This window comes from Pituophis catenifer, unplaced genomic scaffold (assembly GCF_029215685.1).
Source record: "Pituophis catenifer annectens isolate HBS135680 unplaced genomic scaffold, rPitCat1.0.hap2 SCAF_1, whole genome shotgun sequence".
Taxonomy (NCBI): domain Eukaryota; kingdom Metazoa; phylum Chordata; class Lepidosauria; order Squamata; family Colubridae; genus Pituophis; species Pituophis catenifer.
In genome coordinates, this window is record NW_027256881.1 from 87076425 (window position 1) to 87100422 (window position 23998).

Consider the following 23998-nt stretch of genomic DNA (forward strand, 5'->3'; position numbering starts at 1 on the left):
TACTTTCTCAATCTCTTGATCCTGTATCATTTAAGATTAATTGCAATTCTACAAATGCCTTTTTTAAATGGCCATACACACAACATGGACTTGTGGAGACATAATTGGAGCAGATGCTAAAATATAACCAACACATCCCATAGAACCCAATTTTCATACTGCCAGCTTCAATGAATACATGAAGCCCCCTAGGAACAATTTTTTTCAATACTGAAGGATGCTAAATATCTGTAGGGGGTGTGCACAAGAAATCATCTCTGTCCCTCCCTCCCTCCCCCTCTCTCTCTGTTACCTGTTAACCTAAAAAACCGCATGACTATGCGTATGAGATTTCCTGGGCAATCCACACTGAGTAAAGTAGAGAGGAGTAGTGATAGCCCCTATGAAACTTGTTACCGAGTAATGCCTGACATATTTAACATTGTGTTCTATGCATGCAAGTTGTGGGTAATGCATGCACATAAATATGAGTTCACGGCTTCTATCATTCCTGTATAATTTAATGTCAATCAAATATATCAATTAGGAAGGAACTCTATGCCTCAGGCAGTGACATATATACAACTGCCAATGTTCATTTCTTTACATGGTGACGGGAAAGAGCAGCATGATTTATAATCCAAACCAAATGCTAAATTGTACACGGCATGCAAATTACAAAATAAACAGTATCAGAAAGGCCTCAATAGAAAAATCCAATTGAGTTGAAAAGTAAAATACTTCACTACTGTTCCCCTCTTTTGAATAATTACAATAATGTTAACAATAAATGTTTTTGGAAATTAGAATCCAAATATTTCAAATTCATAAGCAAACTACGAAAACAGTTTGACAGTCTTGCAGGGCTGAAAGAAAACATAGTTCATCAGACCACATATTATTGGATATCCATTTTATTATACTTTTGAAGCATGTGTGTCTTTTCATTCATGCCTGCCATGATCCCAATGCAGCATTTTCCTTTTAATAGATTATTGTTGCTACACAATGTTTATTATCCAGTACAAAATTTGGAGTGATTAGATCCACCAAAACTCTACAGAGCTTACACACACTAGAACAATCTTCCCCCAAATAACACTAGTTTTGGTCTGAAAACTAGTACTCCCAAATCTGCGAGTTACAGACCCAACACTGGAAAAAAAGCAGAGAAAACTGCACTTAAAAATTGCAATTATTTCTCTGTATAATTTTTTTTCAGGGCTACTTAATGGAGGTTGCATCATGTTGAAGAACTGCTAATCTTCCCCCTCACCTAACTTACCTTTTCCCTCAGAGCTGTTTTGAGCTAAGTAGCCTGAAACAGTCATCCAAATTATAACTGAATGTTGCTATTGCTACTTTTCACAACAACTCTGGAAAAGGAAAAAGGTTTATACTGCCCACACTGACCATCACACCATTGCAATAGACTCCAAATTATCACATGCAATATCCATAAAAACCTAAAATAAAATTATATTGCAAAATCTTATCACAAATTTCTGATGTGACAGCTCATTTGCTCCTTAGTGCTGATCTACAGAAATTACATTTACCTGCTCATCTTTGGAAATAATGTTATAATTATAATTCAATAAAACATTCCATTTTCAAGTAGATTATTTGTTTCTAATGTTGAACAATTTGTGCTGAAAAAAACCAAATACTTAGACTACCAAATTTCAAAAGACTGAGCATTCACTTTTAACAAAAAAAAAATTTGCACATGTACAGATAAAGTAACTACAATACTGATAAAAGAACAATAATCACAAAACAATTTTTTTGTTCTTAAATTTCTTCGGTTTCAATTATTTCACTTTTAATTTCTCATAAATTAAAAGTTTTTTTTTTAAATTAAGTAAAAGTGCCATTTCAAAATAGGTACCAAAAAGTGGGTTTAGCCTGTTTGAATACGACTTAATTCAAGCTAGGATTCAAAAAACATAAAATGAATTCCACAAGTTATGGGCCACAATGCACCGCACATGATAACATGTATCCAAAACAGTAGGCAGATTCAAAATATTGAGGTCTATTATTCAACAAGTATAAGCCATTAATTACTAAGATCTTTAGCAGCTCTTTTGAACCATCAACTCTTGTATGAACCTGAAATATGCTAAAGTCTTTTAACTGATTCCTTGCCTGTTTATACACATCCCATATCTGCACACATAATCTTGGGAGTATTTCTGCAGAAATTTTTCCAGATGATATGTGAACAACTAATAAAAACTGTTCTATAAACACCGTTCAGTTTTAGAGAACACTTTTGAAATACTGTAAAGAAATTATTAAATATTTCAACCTATAGGGACAATTAATTCACAGGTAGGCACACTAATCTATCATCCTTCATTTAGTTTGAACATAGTTTACTATAACTGTACCAAGAGACAAGGATTAATCACAATGAAAAAATCTGCAACTTAAGTTGCAGATACCTCTCTTGATAACAGATTTTGTAATGAGTTTTGCAGTACTACCAAACACCCTAAGGTGACTTTAAAATGCTTGAAAAAAGCTGAAATAACACAACTTATTAAAATTGCAAGCTTGGGGTTTTTTGTAGAAATTTCCCTGACTGTTTGAATTACAGCGTTAGTGGAAACAGTATGATCTGTCAGTGAGAGTAACTATGATTATCAAATATATATCCCAGGAAGACACTATGCAAAAATAAAACAGTTTTAAACAGTGCATTTTCTGACATAGTATTACATTCATTTGTCAATGGTTAAGTTTATCTCAACAAACAGAGCCTCAAACTGTATTAACCAGCACTACTAATATTATCAAGTCCTGATTTTGCTCCTAGAAATGATGTAAATTCAACAAAGGAGCAAAATATGAAGATAATCATTGGACAGAGGCACACACAAGGAAAATGTCTTTGAAAAGCTGGCTGTAGAACTACCCAGCATTCTTTCTTAGTTCATCTAAAATGTACAGATAGGATCTGCATACAAACTTGAAGTCTGTAGATTAACATTAAGCAATGGAGAGGTTATGACAATTTGTGACACCTCTTCCATGTTATCTTAGGCCTTGAAATATAGAGTGCATTGGAAAAGGCAGTAGTAATGGGAGTGCTGCTTAGGATGGAACCACTTTCTATTCCCCCCAACATCTTCAAAATATGTTGAGTCTCCCGCTCTTCAGAACTGATTTTCAGGACACAGCGGAAGACTGTAGGGACCACCTTATGCAGTGGTGGGATTCAAATAATTTAACAACCGGTTCACCCAGGGTCAGGTTGTCATGGGAGGCATGGCCAATCCCTGTCCTCCAGCTCCACCGCACATGCAGGATAAACCTCCCGCAACGGCCAACCTGACCCTGGACGAACTATCAAAGTGGATCCAGGACACTGCACTACACTGCAATGGAGAAACGGGCAACGGAGCAGCCAGCACAAGGGAAGGGGGAGGAGCAGGGAGAAGAAAGAGAGAAAGCGGTCTTCTCCTTCCCTCTTGCTGGCCGCTCTGTTGCCTGTTTTTCTATTGCAGTGCAGTGTGCAGGATACACTTTGATAGTGGGGTTAATTTAATAACCGGTTCGCTTGAACCAGTGCGAACCGGCTGAATCCCACCACTGATCCTTATCTATAAGCAGAATTCTACTCCCATGATGCTGGATTTCACTCTTCATCTGGGTAGACCTACAATTTTCTTTTTTCTACATGTTTATGAAAATCTGTTCATCTCTCCAACCTACAAAAAACTTCTCCATATCTTGAAGTCACTGTTTCATTTAACAATAAAGGGAACAAATAGAATGGAATTTCCTCTCCAACCTGGGTGAATGTAGACAACTTCCCAGATGTGATGGAACATCTTTGTCAGAGCAGTATGATCCCAACACATCTGGAAAAGAGCTAGGATAATATGATAGAGAGAGAGAGAAAAAAAAAGATGGCGCTGCATCTCCAGCCTTCACTGAAATCATGGCAAGAGGACCTCTGTCTGAATGACACACATCTACACAGGAACACATTTACATAATCACGCAAAGCTGCTGCACTTTCCTTTCAATTAGAAAAAAATCCCCCCTCCCCTTCACAGAGCAGATCTTATAAAAGATATGTAAAATAAATGGAACAATATTCATAAAATAGCTATTACTATGGCAAAACTTTTGTCAATAAGCCTCCAGAACTTTAAATGAGGAAAATGGCTTCACAAAATGATAGTCCAAATTTCCACAGTGTGGACACTGCTGAACGTTGCTGTATTCTGAGAAATACTGCATCCCAATACGTACATCTATAACAGGTTTCCCACAGTGTTTACAGTTCAGCCGAGCCTGTAATAGAGGACACAGACAGAAAAAAAGAGAACAGAATTTCAAAAATCTCATAATTGGCTTCCACTGTCCATCAAACCCTATCATGCTCGTTTGTTTTATTCTTACTGAATACGCCTTGTGATTATAGCCTCATGGGCCAATTCCTACTACAGCTTCTACTTGGGAAAGCTTGCCTGAATAATAAAATGTGTAACATCAATCTCTTGTGTCTGTAGAATCAGCTATGTGTTTTTGTAGATTAAAAAAATGAATCAGTTACCTAGAGAGGATTGCATTTTACAATGCCTACATTGTATGCATAGATTTCCTCTCTAGGTATATCAGACAAAAATGGAAGGCAAGGATTAAATCTAGAGGATTTGGTGCTTTTGATTCATTTTATCTTAACATCTGGCCAATATGACCCTGAAGTATTGAAACTGTTCCTCTAGGAGGGCATTTCCAGGAGATAGGACAGCATTGCACCACCAGGCTTCATCTTTATCTCAATGCACACTGAGATAATGACAGTGCTATCTTCTCTATGTGTACATGCAATTCCACACTAGATGCTGTTTAATGAAGATGTAGATAACAAACACATAAATTCTTCTTAATCATTAGCTGCAGTGCTCTGATAGTCACATGGGCCTCTCATCCCTGTGAATGGGAGCCAGTACTGAAAAAAGGGTATTGTTGAAAAATGCTCTTCCAGGTAGAGCGAAGGTTCAAGCAGAGAATTAGCCTTGAATCATTGCACAGCTAGAAGACATCCAGGACTGACTCCTCCCCACCCAAGCCTCACAAGCCTTATCTATTTGTTCCCAAAGGAAGGCAAGCAATCTAGCGAAATTCCTGTATTATAGGCAGAATACAATAAAGTAGTTAGCCTGAACTCTAGCCATGTGGATCTAATTGCTTGCACCTGATCGGTACTGCTGGCTACTATGTGCTTTTGGAAGAGAAATAGCATCCACCAGAGAATCATGAATGTATCCTCATCCATGAAATAGTGTCTAGACAGCTATCACTATATCTCGGAGGCTTGCCAAGACCGTGGAACATAATTTACTAAAATATAAACTCTTTCATAATACTAACCTGACAACAAGGAGAAGCTGCTAGAATGTCATAAGTATACATGGTTCCCAGCTGATGCCAGCTTCCATCCCACCGAGATTTGCACTTTATGCAGATAATTTTATGAACCCCTTCTAAACAGTCTACACAAACAGCATATAGGTGCATAAGCTTTCCTGTGGAGAGAGATTTGTAAAAACAGAATATATCAAATGGATCATACATTAATAGAATTGTGAATGGCCTTTTTATTAGAATATGCAAGAAATGAAGCATGCATTCAGCAAACATTATGTTTCTAGCCATCTTCTGTCCAAATACCATTAAAGGAGGAAAGTCTATTTCATTCAGAATTACATTCCTAACTTCAAATGCAAATTATTCTTTCATTACTAGTTTTATCTAATGCTAACAGTCCGCAGTCAATTGGTATTAGTTAGCTTCTAAATAGAGGATTGTTGGAGTTTAGGTTGTAAAATTCAGTCTTTAAAAATTCAAAATTGATTTTTAATTAAAGTACAAATCCACTATACTAAAACTAACACATGATCAATATGAGTAGCTCATTTGTCACATCAGAATGAACAAGACAAGCATTCCAATTTTCAGTTCAACTAAGAAGCTTAACAAATAACTTTAGAGAATTACTATTGTACTACAGAGTTACTCTCAGCTGCATATCACATGCTTCAGAGGAGAGGATGGGCTCTTTGCTACTGTAAATTCATAGATGATTTTTGCTTCATGTGCAAAGCAAAAGTAGAACCCACAGGTTAATTAGGTATCTCCATATATTTAATTTCCTTCCAGTTATTATTTCATAAACATCTACAGTATTTACACATGTGAATAAAAGTCATATATGATTATCCTTTTTTGGCAAAAGAATATATCACACAAACTTCTTTGAGAAGAAGTCAGGAAAAACAGATTCTTCTCAACAGGAAATGCAGGCTTTTTCAAATCATGAAGTCTCTGCTATAACTCAGTCTCAGGAAAGAGTTCAAATTGCTACATGAATACATTTCCGCACTCTGCATAAATATAGAAAAGATTCCAGTGAGAAAGGAGGAAGGGAGAATTATACTATAGCAATTGTGCTTAACTCATAATATACAAAATGGAAAAACAACCTTCCTACAGTATATATTTGTTTAGGAGAAGCTCCCCATTTCATGCAGTTTTCACCTGGAAAAATATTAGAAAATGTGAGATAACTGTCTCATCAGAGATGGATATTAGCTAGCCCAATTTAGGTACTTACCTGGATCTTATATGGTGCTAATCCATACCATAGTTTATTTAATTATTATTTGACTAAATCACAGTTCAAAGCTTATGTCAAAGTTTACAAACCAACTGGATTAATAACACATAGGTGTATTGGTGTATTGTATGTTTGGTTTGGTTTTAGCTTAATATTGTGTGAGCCCAAACACATTATTCTAATCCTTATAGGATGACTATGAACAAGCTCATTATCCTTTCCTCTCATTTATAAATCATCATTTATAAATCATCCATTTTTAACTTACAATAATTATGTTTATTGAGTAAGCACTAGTAAATACCAATCTCCAAGCTAATTTTCAAAACTCTTTAAAGCAGGGGTCTCCAACCTTGGCAACCTTAAGACTTGTGGACTTTAATTCCCAGAAATCCTCAGCCAACTTTGGGAGTTGAAATCCACAAATCTTAAAGTTGCCAAGGCTGGAGACCCCTGCTTTAAACTTCTTATTTCTTAACCCAGTTTATTCTCAACTAAATTTCATGTGATATCTAAATCAAGGGTGCTATAGAAATTACCAGTTATGGAATGGAGGCAGGAATTGCATGGAAGGACAATCCAAAGTGAGCCTGTAGTACTCTTCAAACTATGATTTGTAAGTACCTGATAGGGGAATTAGATAGCACTCTCCTCTGCCCAACAGCTGGGATCACCTACCTGTATAAATATTTAGCATGACTATATTCCAGTCCTTCATCTATTCCCACTTCTGCAATTTTAACTTCTCTCCCTGCTAGGTAAGATGAGAAACAAGTTTACAGACTCCTCCCCCTCCCTTATTTGTATATATAAAAATTTATATATTTATAAATTTATGTAGTCCTCAATTTACAACAGTTCACTTAGTGACTGTTCGAAGTTACCATGGCACTGAAAAAAGTGACTTAAGCATGGTCACGTGATTTACATTCGGATGCTTGACAACTGACTCACATTTATTAAGTTTGCAATGTCCCGGAGGTCATGTGTTCATCTTTTGTGTCCTTCCCCCTTCAATGGGGAAGCCAGATTTACTTAACAACTGTGTTAACAACTGCAGTGATTCACTTAACAAATGTGGCAAGAAAAGTTGTAAAATGGAGCAAAACTCACTTAACAAAATTCTCACTTAGCAACAGAAATTTTGGGCTCAATTGTGTTCGTAAGTCGAGGACTATCTGTATTTGTATATATAAAGCGTTTGTCATTATTTTGGAAAATTTCCTCAGGCCTCATTATTTTTATGCTTTTAGATTAAATTATTATGCTTTTAAGATTAAATTTCCCAGGTTTAACAGTGATCAGAATGGCTTCTTTAAATTCATACTGAGAAATGATAGGGCTGCCAAATCTGGATAGCAAGTGGTCAAATTACCACTAGAGGCAGTGGTGGGATTCAGCCAGTTCGCATCTATTCGGGAGAACCGATAGTTAACTTTCTAAGCAGTTTGGAGAACCAGTTGTTGGAAGAAATCTTATTTTGTTTTTTTCCACTTTACAGAACTAATCCTGTAAGGAAGGCAGGAAGGAAACATTCTGGTGGTGTTTCTAGCCTAATCTTTATTGCCCTGCTTACAGAAACTGTCTCTCTGGTTAACCCTTATTACATTGTAACAGCTAAGGCGAAGCACCCATTGACATGAGTAACGTTGAGTTGGCCATGCCCACAGTCACATGACCACCAAGCTACGCCTACCTAGCTGGTCATTAGGGCAGAGAACCAGTTGTTAAATTATTTGAATCCTACCACTGACTACAGGGTAACATTCCAGTTCTACTTCCCAGATTTTTACAGTTCAGTTCTGATAGCAGCAAATTTGGGAACTAAAGCCTATGAATACCCAGAAGCCCTAATATCCATAATTAAGCAACCTCAGGGTGGTAAAATGAAAGACAGGAAATACAGGAAGTCCCTGATTTACAATCATTCATTTAGCAACCATTCAAAGTTACAATGGCACTTTAAAAAGTGACTTTTGATCAGCCCTCACACTTATGACCACTGCAGCATCCCAATGGTCACAACAATCAAAATTTGGGTGTTTTGCAACCCACATGTATTTATGACCATTGCAGGGTTTTTAGATCACCATTTGCAGCGTTCCCAGCTGCAGTTAATGGAGGCAGCCAAATTCACTTAGCAATCATATGACTCATTTAACAACTGCTGTGAGTCACAACTTGGCACAAAGCTCATAAAATTGGACGCCACTCACTTAAGAACTGCCTTGTTTACTGATAGAAATTCTAGTCCAAATAAGTCAAGGGCTCTTTGTAAAAACAACTGCTGCTGCTGCGTTGCTTATAAAAATCTTTCAAATAGTCAAAAAAGGTGTTTTTAATAAGTATACAGTATCACTAACTTGGTTGTAACCAATATAATACTATAAAAAATGTACAAGAGTTGGTATGGTTCTATTGGTAACTACATAAGTATCAAAACAGCTCATACAGTTGCCAAAACGAAAAGTGTAATCTCAGTTGTGAAACAGCTTGTGGAATAAATTGCACAAGCATAATTAAATATTGGCCTGAACATTTCTACAAGGATAATTTGTGCACTATCAGAATATCACAATTGCATTGTGTAATCTTGACTGTTTGGGATATTTCTTTAAGGAAAACTCTAAGCAGAGTATATGCAGAATTAAAATTCTGCAGTGCTCTTTTAAAAATACAATCACATCAAGAAACACAAAACACGATTTGATTCCAATACATTGGCTACTGCAAATCAACAGCTGATAACAAGAAAATATGTGAACACAATGCACATTATTTGCACATTATTTGTAGTCATCATATACCTCAGCAATGAAACAAATGCAATCATGCCAGTCAGTATTTTTCACACTCATTATAACCAAACTATGACTGTGCTTTGTTTTTAAAGGGTATTTTTCCTGACTTTTCTTTTAAAAATACTGCATCTAGGCTACAAAATAGGTTTATTCTGGAACTCAGCATCTGTTTTGATGATTTATTACCAATGCAGAACAAAACATAAATTAAGGCTTATTCAGTTAAATAGCCAATTATGCAATTTGGGCTACAATCCATATTATTACTTTTCTTCTTATCCAAGAGCAGTAGACAAAATAAACCTTTAAAACTATTAAGTAAAAAGAGTACCAATGCAGACATCAACCACAGAAAACCCTAAAATAATTAAAATACAGTCATTTAAAAACAAAGTTCATTTGAAAATAAATCTCAAAGACAGTGTGGTCCTGGAAGTATTACTATGACTTACTACGATGGGCAAATACAGAGAAGATGTACATATCATGCTAAATTCTAATGTGTATGATTTTGGGCCTGTTGACATGCATGGGTATTCTTAGCCACAGGGGTTTGCAAACTATCAATGCAAAGGATGAGCAATCTTAATGTTGTGGGACTCTGTATGTTGTAAAGTAAGAAAGGCTGGGTTTTGGAAGAGACACTGTATTTCTACAGTGCGCCCACGTGACACCCCTCCTGCGCGAGCTGCACTGGCTCCCAGTGGTCTTCCAGGTGCGATTCAAGGTGTTGGTTACCACCTTTAAAGCGCTCCATGGCATAGGACCCGGGTACCTTCGAGACCGTCTTCTGCCACCAATAGCCTCCCACAGGCCAGTTCGCTCCCACAGAGAGGGTCTCCTCAGGGTGCCATCGACCAAGTCATGTCGGCTGGCGACACCCAGGGGGAGGGCCTTCTCTGTGGGAGCCCCAGCCCTGTGGAATGAACTGCCCCCGGAAATTCGTAAGATTTCTGACCTCCGGGTATTTCGCTGCGCACTCAAGACCCTATTGTTCGGCCAGGCTGGGTTAGCAATATAATTTTAAATTGGATGTTTTAAATTTTTGGGGTTTTAAATTAAGCCAAATTTATTTAATATTTTTAAATTATTTTAAATTGATGTTTATTCTGTTTTTAATTAGGCTGTACACCGCCCTGAGTCCTTCGGGAGAAGGGCGGTATAGAAATAAAATTATTATTATTATTATTATTATTATTATTATTATTATTATTATTATTATTATTATTATTCTAAATTGTGTCAAAATTGTGTAGACTTATCTACAGTTTTGTGTTTTAACACTTTAAAACAGTAAATCATGCTTTCACTTTTCAGCAATCATGCCCAATGAAGACAGCAAAAGAGGGATTTGAAATTGAACTCTCTTGATTTATGGCTTATCAGGCAATCAGCTCATTCAAAGTGAACCCGCCCATCAATCTTGCCTCATTTATCTTCTGGTGGGTTGCATTGGGCTCTGGATTTGCATTACAAGAAGTATTCTCGGTCAGTGATGGACCATGTTTTCTTCCCATATTAGAAAACCCAAACTCTAAGTTATGCTTAATGTTAATTTTAGTTAGCAGAAATAAGCCACTCTTGTAATTTACAATGTTAGATTGGCTTGTTTCCATTAATTTCAGTTTTATCTTTCAAATCAAAATTTTATTTTATCAATTTAATTTTATTATTAATTTTAATGATCTAATTTATGCAGCAGTTCTGTTAATTCTTCTCATCTAATCCTTTTCTTCCTCTAAGCCGGTGATGGCGAACCTATGGCACGCATGCCCAAAGTGGCACGCAGAGACATGTCACCTGGCACGCGTGGCATCGCCTGTTCCTCTTCTGGGTTTCTGGCGCGCATGTGCATGTGACAATCAGCTAGCCTTTTTGCATGCGGCAGTGCCGGAAACTGGAAGAGCTGGTCTTCCGTTTTCCTACATGAGCATGCGCGCCGGCCAGCTGATCGACGCGTGCACATATGCGCTAGAAACCTGGAAGAATAGCTGGCTGAAACCAGATGCTCAGTAGCTGAAACTGGAAGTTCATTTTTGGATGCGCGCATGCGCCCTGGGCAACTCCTCTCCTGGGTTGCGGCCCAGACGCGCGTGCACTCCCTTTTCGGCACTTGGTCACTGCTCTAAGCCCAGAAGATACCAACAATGTTAGAGAGGTTTCTAATCATAATTTGCCTTTCTAGCCTGATTGCTTTTGTCTTTGTCTAAATTTCTTATCAGAAAACTTCCTAACAGCAAAGCTTCAATAATGTAAAAGTATTATTACAGTTCTGAACCTATTTAGTGACCGGCGCTGAAAAAAGTTACTTGCAATCAATCTTCACATTTACAACTGGCATAGCATCCAAATGATCATGTGATCAAATTTCAGGCAGTTGACAAGTGGCATGCATTTATGACAGCTGCACTGTCCCAGGGTGCAAATGATCACCCTTTGTAACCTTCTCAGCCAACTTCCGACAAAGTCAATAGAGGAAATCAGATTTGCTTAATGAGCACATGATTCACTAAACAAATGCAGTGATTTGCTTAACAAGTGTGGCAAAAGAGCCTTGGTAGCACAGTGGACTAATGCACTGTTATTAACATCTGCTGCTTGCAATTACTGCAAGTTCAAATCCCACTAGGCTCAAGGTTGACTCAGCCTTCCATCCTTTCAAAGTAGGTAAAATGAGGACCCAGATTGTGGGGGCAATAAGCTGACTTTGTATAAATATACAAAAGTATGAAGGCTATTGCTTAATGCATTGTAAGCCGTCCTGAGTCTCCGGAGAAGGGCGGCATATAAATTAAAGCAAAAAAAAAAAAAAAAAGAGTCATAAAATGGGACGCTCACTTAACAACTGTCTGGTTCGCAACAGAAAATTTGGGCTCAATAATGTTCCTAAGTCAAAGATTACCTATATAGGTAGTCCTCAATTAATGATCACAATTGGATCCTGAATTTCTGTTGCAAGGTCTCTATTGAGTCATTACCAATTTTAATGACTTTTTTTTGCCATGGTTGTTAAGTAAACCACTTCAGTTGTTAAGTGAATCACATGGGTTTCCCCTTGACTCTGCTTCTCAGAAGTTGGCTAGAAAAGTTGTAAATGGCAATCATATGACCCCAACACGCTGCAACCATCGTAAATATATGCCACTTTGCCAAGTGCCCAAATTTTGATCACATCAGTGGTGGGTTCTTCCCGGTTCGGCCAAGCCGGTAGCGGTGACGATATGACGTCATCGAACTGGTTCTCTTTGTTCGGGAGCTGGGCCCTCCCGCCCCCCTCCACCCACCCCCCACATTCTTACCTTTTATTTGGCCCTGCCCCCAATCTATTGCTGCACACATATTCTTTGCTAAAAGTACCGTACTTTTCGGAGTATAAAATGCCTTTTCCCCCCCTAAAAGAAGGTGGAAATGTTGGTGCGTCTTATACACCGAATACAGCCTCCCGAAACCCTGCCCTGCGTGTCCCATTTTTGCCAAAAACAGGCCAGTTTTTCACAAAAATGGGGTGCGCAGAGGGTTTGGGAGGCAAAAAATGGCTTCCCAAACCCTCCTGTTTCTAACAAACACAGGATGCACAGAGGGTTTGGGAAGCCTGCAGAGTGCTCCTGGGGGCCAGAGAGGGCAAAAACTTTTTTTTTTCTTGTTTTCCTCTTCGAAATCTTGGTGCGTCTTATACTCCAGTGCGTCTTATAGTCCAAAAAATATGGTATATTTCTTCTGCCAAGCTATTTTCACATAGAAGGGACAGTTGAAATTGTATTAAGCTTTTATTATGGCCTGTTGTACTAGCCTTCATCTATCTGAGCATCTTCACATTGTATGAATATTTCCACATTTTTCAGCAATAGCCTTGCTGGCTGGGAATTCAGGAAACTGAATTCCACATATTTGGGAATAATGCACAGGATGAAAAAGGCTAATGTAGACTGCCTTCCAAAAATGCAAGATATTAATAGAAATTATAGACTTTAGTTATGCCATTTAAGAAATAGCCAATAAATTTAATAAATAAACAAAACAAAACAAAAATAAAAGCAACCTGTACCTTGAAGGTGACAGGGAACATCATACTCAATTTCATCATGTCTTGATGGACTAAGAAACAAAGTTCCATCCACCAGTGGAAACTGTTCAAATACAGGCAATGCTCTATGGCATAACGCACAGTTGACAACATTTCGATGACTGGCACTGAGTGCTGCAAGAATGAATTTCCGTAAATCTTCTCCTTGACCCACTTGGGCATCATCCTCCATACGGACATGGAAAGTGTTCAATTTATGCCTAGGTATGTGAGCAAGGAGTTCAGATAGATCAAGCCTTCTCAAAAATTGTACTGGAGCATCAAAATGTCCTGATCTATGTGCTTGTAACCCTGATGTCCCATAATCAAAGTGAGCATTTCTAAACATACCACTATTGGTCATATTCTTTCTATGAGGTTCTAAATGGATGGCATTCTTCAAAAATTCTCCTAAATATCGTGAAGAGCGGGGTCCACTGAAATGGGTGGGGGCAAGAACAGAATAACCTGCAGGGGGGGACTGTCCAGGAGAACCACAGGGAGAACGGACTGCATAACTACCGCAAGCAGTGCCTTTCTCTTGAGAGTTCTGCCTATCCATTGAATGCCGCCGTTGAAGATCATGGTTTAAACCTTTCTGTGGTTTGTTAGCAGACCTGCACTTTTTAAGATCTTCTGAAGACTCAGATGTTGATCTTCCACTGCTTTTTTCAGACCCTGATTTTTTCTTCTTTTCATCTTGCATTCGTTTTACTTGGTACCAATCCGTGTCTTTTTTTAAATGGCCTTGCCCACATCGACATGAACAAAAACGGAAGGCAAGATCATATCCTTTCTTGGTCCACATATTTTGCCGACACTGTTTCTCGTTCCAACTCCTTGCCCTTCCGATGCAATTAAATTGAGCCAGAATGCTGCTCTCCCATTCGTAAAAACACTGAAGATGCATCCAAGTGCTGTAGGGACAATGCTCGTTGTTGCAAACAACTTTCTGGTAGTCATCCTTTTCTAGGTCAATGGGCCGTCCAAAGCTACACAACAGTGGTGTAGCACAAGGTGCTTCTGTGGAATGCAGAAAAGAGAGGCAGATGAGCTATATGATTCAAAATTAACTGCTTGCTATATTTATTTTAGTATAACAGAACCATGCTAAACTACAATCCAGGAGTTCTAAGCACATATGTAGTACATTTAAACTATGCTGTGAACTGAGATTCCATATGTCACTAGTATTTTCCTTTATAAATGAGCATAGTAAGTCTAATGGATTAAACCTTTATTTGATTGTGGTGTAGCACAAGGTGCTTCTGTGGAATGCAGACAAGAGAGGCAGATGAGCTATATGATTCAAAATTAACTGCTTGCTATATTTATTTTAGTATAACAGAACTATGCTAAACTACAATCCAGGAGTTCTAAGCACATATGTAGTACATTTAAACTATGCTGTGAACTGAGATTCCATATGTCACTAGTATTTTCCTTTATAAATGAGCATAGTAAGTCTAATGGATTAAACCTTTATTTGATTGTTCACAATACCTAAAAGCTTGAGAAGACACCAAGGCATATAATTCAGTACATTTTGTTTAAAACGCCAAGTTTGAATTTATGACATCTGTTTATTTGTTTAGTTTATTTCTTATAAAATGGATTAGATATTTTATTACAAAGTTTTCAGAACAAATCATAACTAGAATAATTATCAGACTGTTTTTATTAAACAGCAATAAATTTTGTTGCCTAGATATGTGTTTTTAAGACAGTAGTATCATTGGGATGCGGTGGCTCAGTGGCTAAGATGCTGAACTTGTCGATCGAAAGGTCGGCAGTTCAGCAGTTCGAATCCCCAGTGCTATGTAATGGGGTGAGCTCCCGTTACTTGTCCCAACTTCTGCCAACCTAGCAGTTCGTAAAAAATGCAAGTAGAAAAATAGGAACCATCTTTGGTGGGAAGGTAACAGTGCTCCGCATGCCTTTGGCGTTTAGTCATGCCAGCCACATGACCACAGAGATGTCTTTGGACAGCGCTGGCTCTTCGGCTTTGAAACGGAGATGGGCACCACCCCCTAGAGTCGGGAACGACTAGCATATATATGCAAGGGGAACCTTTACTTTTACCTTAAGACAGTAGTATAGATCTGAGCTTATTTCTGATAATTGCAAGTTTGTAGTATTTTTCAGTATTAAGCCAAAAATTAGCTACCAATGACATTATTTTAATATTAATATTGTACACTATTAAGAAGTTACTGAATTAGGTTTTGATGTGGATGAGTCAAAGAATATTGATATGTATTTATTTAAGGCAAGCCTGCCAACATATAAACATCTTTCAAAACTACATTTCTTAAAAAAATTATATTCCAGAGTCAAAAATTAAAATGGTCTTTGATATATTTGAAGAACTTCAATAACTGTTACGGTTGAGAAATACACCTTTTGATTAACAAAGATTTCTAAGTGCAAAGCCTTAGTAGGTTAGCTTTCAGGAATTTAAACCTTCTGATATGGTAAAAGAGATATTTTTAGAGAGAATGATACAAATTATGGTAGGCTATAAATAGGGCTAAATATTTAGCCTTAATATTTGGAAGCATAACCAATTCTCCTGAACCCCAGAACAAGAACACAACATTTGAAATCCCAAAACAACCATTTTAAGAAAGCACAGATTTCAGGAAACAATATGCGACAACCAAAGCAATAAAATTAGAATCAATTATCTGCATATACTTGGAATGCTTTGATTGGAAAATCCATATTTTCTTTTTTCATACTTAATTACTAGTGAATTCCATAACATAATTACCAAAAATAATTACCTACACAAATTATTGTGAGGCATGTGAATCTAAAGTAATTATACTGTAAATTATACATTTTTAACTAGAAATAAAGATGATACTCTCCACACTGAAACAGTCATTAATAAATATATTAAAAAACAGTGGTGCAAGAATAAAGTCTACTTGATAATGACTGAAATACTGACAGAGGCTGGACCATTATATTATCATTTCATTTATATATTATGATTGGAATAGAATTTTATATTAAGATCAAACAATACTGACCCACACTGGAGTTATTTAAGTTAATCAAAGTCAACTGCCATCAGTGAAGTCAATCAAGCAACATAAAATTTTTATTTCATATTCCCATACATTAACCCTCTGAGCCAAGTGAAACAATGATCAAATGAAGAATACTGAACTCTATAATGAGTTTTTTCTTCCAAAATACCATTTTGGACAACCATTCTCCAATTTGAAGCAATAAATGCTTCACATTTCATTTAGCAGCTACACATATAAAATTGGTCTGTAATTAAATGGACAATTATGATTCTTTTTATTAAAAATTAGAAGAATACAATACTCGCATTTTATCCTTTAGAAAGCTAGCCAGATGAATTTAAAATCCTTAGAATGATTAAAATCTGCCACTCAGAATTAACATGTTTAGTCAGACAAGTTGCCTACTTTAATTATTAAAATTAATTGCTTGTAAAATAAGGTATCCCATTTATAGAATTAACTGATTCTCATCTGCTCTCTCATGCATAAACTAATCACAAAAAGAAATATACAATGTACAAGCTTCTTTCTTTCAACAGAACAGTAAAAACGGGAAAGAAAAAAAAGAAAAGAAAAACGGTATGGAAATGTGGAAGGAGAAAAGTAGTTCTACAGGAAGGAAAAAGAAAAGTATGGAAACTGAAGATAAGGAGCAGGGAAGAAGTAACTAGACAGAGAAGAGAAAAAAATATGGAAACCTTAGATCCAGCATATAAGAAACCAGATCACTGAAACAACCAATCAAGTGAACCAATCAGCTTCTCAGAATTTAAATACAGCACCAAACAAACAGCCAATCACACGATCAACTGACCACACTGGCACACAAGACATATATAATAAGCTAAAGAGGAATAGGACAATACTTCTACAAAACTCCCGCTGGTTATGTTACCTAGCCTGATAACAAAACATTCAGGAATTAAATGGCAAGTTCGGAAAACAAACCACTGCCAAAATCTAAAACCCGTTCCTATCTCTGTTCTAATTTCTCTTCCTGCCACCATTATAAAAAAAGGAAAGAAAAAGGGGAAATAAAGTTATTTTCTTTCTTCTTTTTCCTATCTGCCTTCTATCCATCATCTCTTGCCCGCATCAGGCAAGAGAGCTGTGACTCTCCGAGACCTTGCAGGGCGTCCCTCTTTGCTTCACCGCCCCTCCAAGGCAGCTTTGGCTCGTTTCGGAGCCCACCAACTCGGCACAGAAACGTGGAGACCAGCTTTCCATGTCCGATCTCACCGCGACGTCAACAGGAAGTCTTATCAACAGAAATTTGAGGCTCAATTATAGTTATAAATCAAGAACTGCCTGTATCCCATTTATTTTCACATATAAGATCATCTACAGATAAACAAACTCTTACATTTTTAACTGAAAAATGTGCTACTTGTGGATTATCCAATTATGAAAATTAAAATTTACAAAAATTCCAGAGAGTGACTTATTTATTTATTTATTTTATTTTTCAGATTTCTATACCGCCCTTCTCCTTTCGGACTCAGGGCGGTGAACAGCCAAAGTAAAACACTTTATACACAAAAGTTAAAATAGATTTAAAATAATTAAATAAATTTGGCCCATAATTTAAAACATTTCAATTTAAAACCAATTTCAAATTTTAAAAACCCATCATAAAATCAGGACAGCCCGGCTAACTGAAAGAAGTAGGTTTTAAGGGCCCGACTTATCCTCAGGTGGCATTTTTCATGGCTTTTTGTTTAAAAATTTGTTGGTCAACTTATTTGTGCATAGGTTTACATATAACAGTAATAATTTTCTTCTTCCATTAGGCAAACAATTGCAAAATCTGTAGCTACTTTTGGAGGGGTTCTGGCTAGCCAATCAAAGCCTTTGTGGGAACAATATACTGCATGTTGCTATGCACCTCTACCCTAGAAAACCATTTCAGTGTTGGTCCTAATATCTGCAACAGCTCTCCAAGGCTGGAAATGTAATTCAACCAACTTCCTGTTCTCTATGATATATTTCAGGAAATGTGTAAGTCACTTCTGAAATGCCAAGGTCAATCTGTACCAAGTAAAAGCACAACATTCCAAAGCTGAATCACTCCACTTTGGACAAATAATTTTGTGGCTAAACTGAAAATACATTGTTCTGTTTTCAATATCATGAAATTAGCAATAAATCTTAAATCTGTCTTAACCAATTTTTGCACATAGAATTACCATTCTGTTCATACATGGATGATAGTCTCACCCATTTGCATAATGCCAGAGTTACATAAGTCAACACTTACATAACTTGGGAATTGCCTTTATATTACAGTTTGTGATAAAAATATGTATCAATCTTATATATAAATAAAAATGTAAATGTTCATTTGTTCAAAATTGTAAATCTCCGAAAGTTCTTCACCGATTGCTTTGAAATTTTGACACAACATTGCATTCAAATACGCACGTGTTTTTATATACCTATATTATATACATGTCACACCTGTGACAGGTAAAAACATGCTTTCTTGAAAAACAGCGCCATCTGCTGGACGTAAAAGCAACACACGCTATACTAAATATTTTACACTTCCATTTCAATGTTTCCGATTTACGATCCATTTACGATTTCCAAATTTCCAATTTTACGATTCCATTTCAATGTTTCCGATTGCATTGTTAAATTGAATTTTCATAGATTTCGATTTATTTTCATTTTAATTATTTCGTACGACATTGCATTGGAATTGAGCTGTGCCGTATCCCTCTGTAGCTCAGATCATGCCTACTTTGCGTCCGTCCCACCAGTCTTTTCACTCGGTCGATTGGATTCAGACCTGAGTTGACTTTCTCTACGTTTCTTTTTGGACTTTAATGTCGCAACACCACAATGGCGGGCGCGAGCCGGGTCTTTTCCCCTCAGCGCCGCCACCGCCAAACCCACAAGCAAAATGGCGGGAAATGTCAACCGCCACGAAGCGTCCTCCCAACTAACGGAGTATGCCGTACCTTTGGCAGGGACCCCGATGCCGCCTGTGGTGCGGAGAGCTGCGAAGGTGAAGGCGGTTATACCGGCAAGCCGGGAAACCAGCTCTTACACCCACGGCAAAGTATCCTCGGAGGCATCCAAAGACAAACCTCTGGAGCCCTAGGAACGCAAACTCACCGATGGCAGCCCGGACGGGGGCCTCTGCCAATCCCACGACGTGCAGCTCTCCCAATATAAGCACCAAATAGGTAAAAGTCCAAGAAAGCAATTGATTAAGCGACGTTAAAGTCCAAAAAGAAATGTAGAGAAAGGCAACCTAGGTCTGAATCCAATCGACCGAGTGAAAAGACTGGTGGGACGGAGGCAAAGTAGGCATGACCTGAGCTACAGAGGGACATTATTGGCACTGGGTCAAAAAATATCGTATACCCACAAGATTGGGCCACAGCAACACGTGGCCAGGTACAGCTAGTTTTCATAATAAAATCAAGAAACATAATGAACACAGAAAGCATATTTTTATGTAATTTATACAGTCAAATATTGTGGGTCTGGGTCTTTCACCAAAAAGACAAGCAAATTTTACTTATTTGGATATTTTCAGTTTTGCAATATTATGAAAGAATTCTGATGAAAGAATTAGCAAGTCTTCACATGCTCACTTTACTCCAACATATCTCCAACAACTAATTTGAACATGTTGGTGCAGCCATTTCAAAGGCCTGTACTACTTTTGAACCATTTGCAAATATTTAATTGACATGCCTGTGTATGCTTCAAAAATTATTTTGAATAAGTTTTTGTAATTCACATTGCTGTTAATTAAAGCACATGTCATTTTCTTTCAGATACTGTCTCTTTAAAAGTAATGCAATTCAAAAAGAGTCATGCAAAGCTCTATTAGATGACATACTGTACAAGCTTTTCATATGCAAGGGAGCTTATGGAAAATGGGTTGGATAGAGAAAATTAAGTGATTATAAACCTAAGTAATAGGATTATACAATATGCAGGTAGCTGCACATATAAATTACATTTGAGCTAATAAAATACAAAATTATAATTTCCAAATAAAGAAATTAAATCATACTACTGTATAACTCCATTCTCCACAAGTTACCTCAGGGACAAGTTATGAGTTTTTAGAACTATGTTCACTTAAATACAGAACATTAATTATTCTTGAAAATTAAGAATTACTTTTAAAAAATTAAACATCTTCCAATAAATTCCTAGATTTAAGAAACATAGATCATACAATATATTCTTACAGAAATCACAAGTAATACATTAAATATTTGGGACAGCAAGATAATAACACTGATTTATCTCACTTGTCTTATAAGTTAAATAGATTTATGTATTGAAACTCTTATTTCAAACTTGTGCTACATATTCTTACAACTCTCTCTCAAGTAATTATGCAAGATTTAATTTATAGTCGCTTTGATCCAGTACCAATTACCTTCCCACTAATCAGGTTCTAGACCTACAGCCAGGACATACTTCCCCATCTCCTCTGTAAATACAATTCATAATACTAAAAAGGCACATTTTGTACTAAAAAAAACCCATAAACCAATTTTTTTAAATACAAGTCTGTTCCAGAAAAATATATTAATTTCCTTGACATTCTGAGTCATGGTCTTTGAAATCAAGATAGTTGGAAAAACAAATGGATTTGATCTCCTCCTGATTTGTTTTTAATATGTTTCCATTTCAAATATTTTTATGACAATATTTTTATATGTATTTTGTCTGCTGTGAAAAGTAGCAGCTTCTTGCAGAATGCAATCTGGAATTCTCAGGATTCCACCAAGTCTGAAAGGGTCACACAAGTATTTTGATAACTTTCATGTATCTTCCAAAGCCATGTTGGCCACATTTCAGTATATTTCTTCTATAAAATTAGTCATAAAATTAAACAGAAAAAGTTCCAGTTATATCAAAGCTGTTACAATAACATCTTTCAAACTGAAAAGAGTTTGACTACAGTAACTACGGACAGCAACTGCTTGATGATTAGCCAAGAATCCCTGAGTCCTCTGATTTTAAAAGATTTAACAGTATATAGAGATTTAATATTTTTAAACCCTCTTTATGTTTTTGTCGGTTAACAAATAAGGTGCCAATGTCTGGGAATAAATCCTTACTAAGATATAAAAGTAGTTCTCCATACATTATCAGACCTCATCCAAATATGCTGAACATCAGCATGTGTCCTAAATTTAGTACAAAATATCAGATTGCTACATTTCGTCACTAGCAGGCATTGCGCCGGAAGTTATTCCTAGGAGACTGCAGAATTTAAATTTTGTTTTGCTATGAACAGAAGACTGTATTTTCAGATGCATGGCCTCTATTTCACTGTCATACGCAGAGACAAAACACATATTATTTCAAATTCCTCAGAGATCATTATTTACCCAAGTATTTGCAGTGTTTTGCACATTCCAGCAAGGACTAGCACAAAAATAAGAATTCTCTGGTGAAAATGCTCTCATAACATTTTTCAAACACAAAGCAAAACAAAAAAGCTTGTTCTTATAACACCAATACACAAAACTAACCTGGCAACCACCAAAAGAAAGCAGGGAAATGTTTCACACCTGCCAATTTTTTTTAATATTGGGTACTTACATTCCGCGCTCACAAAATAGGCACCGAGTTTAAAGAGAAAAAGAGGGAAGCTGAAGCATTTGAAAAGCTCATAAAACGATTAATAGATTCCCCCCCCCCCACTTTCTCTAACTTATTTCAGTGGAGACAGTGAAGAGCAGGGAGGACAATTTTTTTGTTTCACTTTATTTTAGGTCGAGTAGGCAGGTTGATAGAGTGAGATGACGGCACAGCTGCAGCTAAGCTCTGCTACCCTGCAAACTATCCTGTGGCAAATATAGAAGACTGTCATCAGCAGTCTGTTCTGTCTTTAAAAAAAATAGAAAGATCTAGCCATTATAACTCTGATATCTGAATAAAGCTGAGAGGGGTCATTCCCCACAGACACTAAGCTCACAATTGTGTGGGACATGAAGGGCTGCTAAGCATGCACTTGGGGAGCACAGCAATTTCAGAAAGATTGAGGGGTCGGTGAGGGAAACACTACAAGCCATGCACATGAACAAGACCCATATCTTCACAATGGTAATGAAGACAGGCTTGAACATATGACACTTCCTACTCAGCTGAGTCCGACTACTGAGACTCCAACTTTATCAGAGCATATTTTCAAGCAAAACATGCTGGCCGTGTTAAAGCGAAAGTAACAGACACATACTTTAGCCTGGGGGGGGGGAGGGGGAGATACTTCCTTGCCTTTTTCTGCACCTTTAACTCGGGGTTACTTTTATGTAGAGTATGCCAAACAATGGGCTTTTTCTCGTCCGTCTTTTTAAAGGTTGAAAACTGTCATTCTGAAGGAGAGAGACGCGTCTCCTCTACTCAGTGTAACCTCACCGGTTCGCTTTTTGGACACGAACAGCGAGGGCATAAAAACAAGTTTTCTAAATTTCCTCAGAAATTAAGCTTATTGCGGGGGCGGAGAAAAGAGATAGGAGGAAATCCGTCAGAAGGTACCAAAAAAAAACCCCCAACCCCACCCGCTCTCCTTACCCCGTAAATGCAACATGGGGAGGGGGGGATTATGCAGCCCGTTTTTGGGGGTCCCCATGTCCCCGCACAACCCTTGGGGGGGGGGGAAAGCGAGAGAGCGGGGAAGGGGCACGTGGGCAGGGCAAGTGGGCTCTTTTTCAGCCCGGCCAACCCGTTCGAACTTCCCACTCCCGAGACCCGGCGGTGGCAGGCCGCGCACCTCTGCGCGCTGGCGGTGCAACTCAAGCCAAGAAAGAGAAGGGCCGCGCTTCCCTTTGGCTCATCTGCATGCTGGCCCGCTCCGCTTCTCCCATCCAAGGGCTGCTGCGCCATCGAAGGCCCGGCAGCTCCCCCACTAGCAGGGGCGCCTCCGGCTCTGCCCATCCGGTAAAGCAGGGAAGCAAAAGCAAAAAAAAAAAAAAAAAAAGAGCCAGCGAGTGAAGTTTGGTGGCTGCACGCCGCATGCCTGCTTTCTCGCTCGCTCTCTCTTCCTCCATCTCCGTCCCGCAGGCTTCCTACCGTTTTTAGAGTCGCCCGAAGCCGAGCCTGTCGCCGCCGCTGCTGCCCCGGAGCTTCCTCCACCTCCTGCAGCCGCCACGGGCCCGCTTGCTCCGACCGCAGCCACGGCGGCCAGGACTCCTCCGGCGCCCGCAGCTCCCGTCGCGGCCAGGGCTCCATTTTCCTGCTCGTCCCCGCTGCTGTTAGCGCGCTTGTTCTTCTTGCCCTTGTTACTCTTCTGGTTCGGCATCGCCAAGGGAGGAGGAGGAGGAGAGGAGGAGGAGGAGGAGGAGCGGGTCGCAGCGGGAAGGCTGAGGAGGCGGCGGCGGAGGCTCTTGGTGGCAGTGCTGCTGCCTCTGGTTGTTGCTGCTGCTGCTGCTACCCCCGCCTATTGCAGCTCCATTGTCAGGCGGAGCAGCACACTCGTCCTTCGCTCACGCAC

At 38.2% G+C, this 23998-nt stretch overlaps 1 protein-coding gene across 2 annotated transcripts; it reads right to left on the minus strand.

Annotated features, from left to right (window-relative positions):
• Positions 1 to 875: 875 nt before the first annotated feature.
• Positions 876 to 23806, minus strand: HECA (hdc homolog, cell cycle regulator). 2 transcript variants are annotated; one of them, XM_070932674.1, is made up of 4 exons: positions 23578 to 23806; positions 13466 to 14506; positions 5374 to 5528; positions 876 to 4290 (listed from the first exon to the last, which is right to left on the minus strand). In XM_070932674.1, the coding sequence occupies exons 1-4, from the start codon at positions 23804 to 23806 to the stop codon at positions 4126 to 4128; spliced, it is 1590 nt and encodes a 529-aa protein (XP_070788775.1). In that variant the 3' UTR covers positions 876 to 4125. The 2 variants fall into 2 exon arrangements, with proteins under 2 accessions (XP_070788775.1, XP_070788776.1); XM_070932675.1 differs by lacking the exons at positions 876 to 4290; positions 5374 to 5528 and adding an exon at positions 6302 to 6386.
• Positions 23807 to 23998: the final 192 nt, after the last annotated feature.

Excerpts from the sequence above, each read along its gene's own strand:
- HECA (XM_070932674.1), bottom strand. The coding sequence starts at position 23,806 with ATGCCGAACCAGAAGAGTAACAAGGGCAAGAAGAACAAGCGCGCTAAC. Across the intron at positions 14,507-23,577 it reads TTCGGGCGACTCTAAAAACG|AAGCACCTTGTGCTACACCA; the intron begins GTAGGAAGCCTG and ends TGCATTCCACAG. Across the intron at positions 5,529-13,465 it reads TGTTCCCTGTCACCTTCAAG|GAAAGCTTATGCACCTATAT; the intron begins GTACAGGTTGCT and ends CTCTCTCCACAG.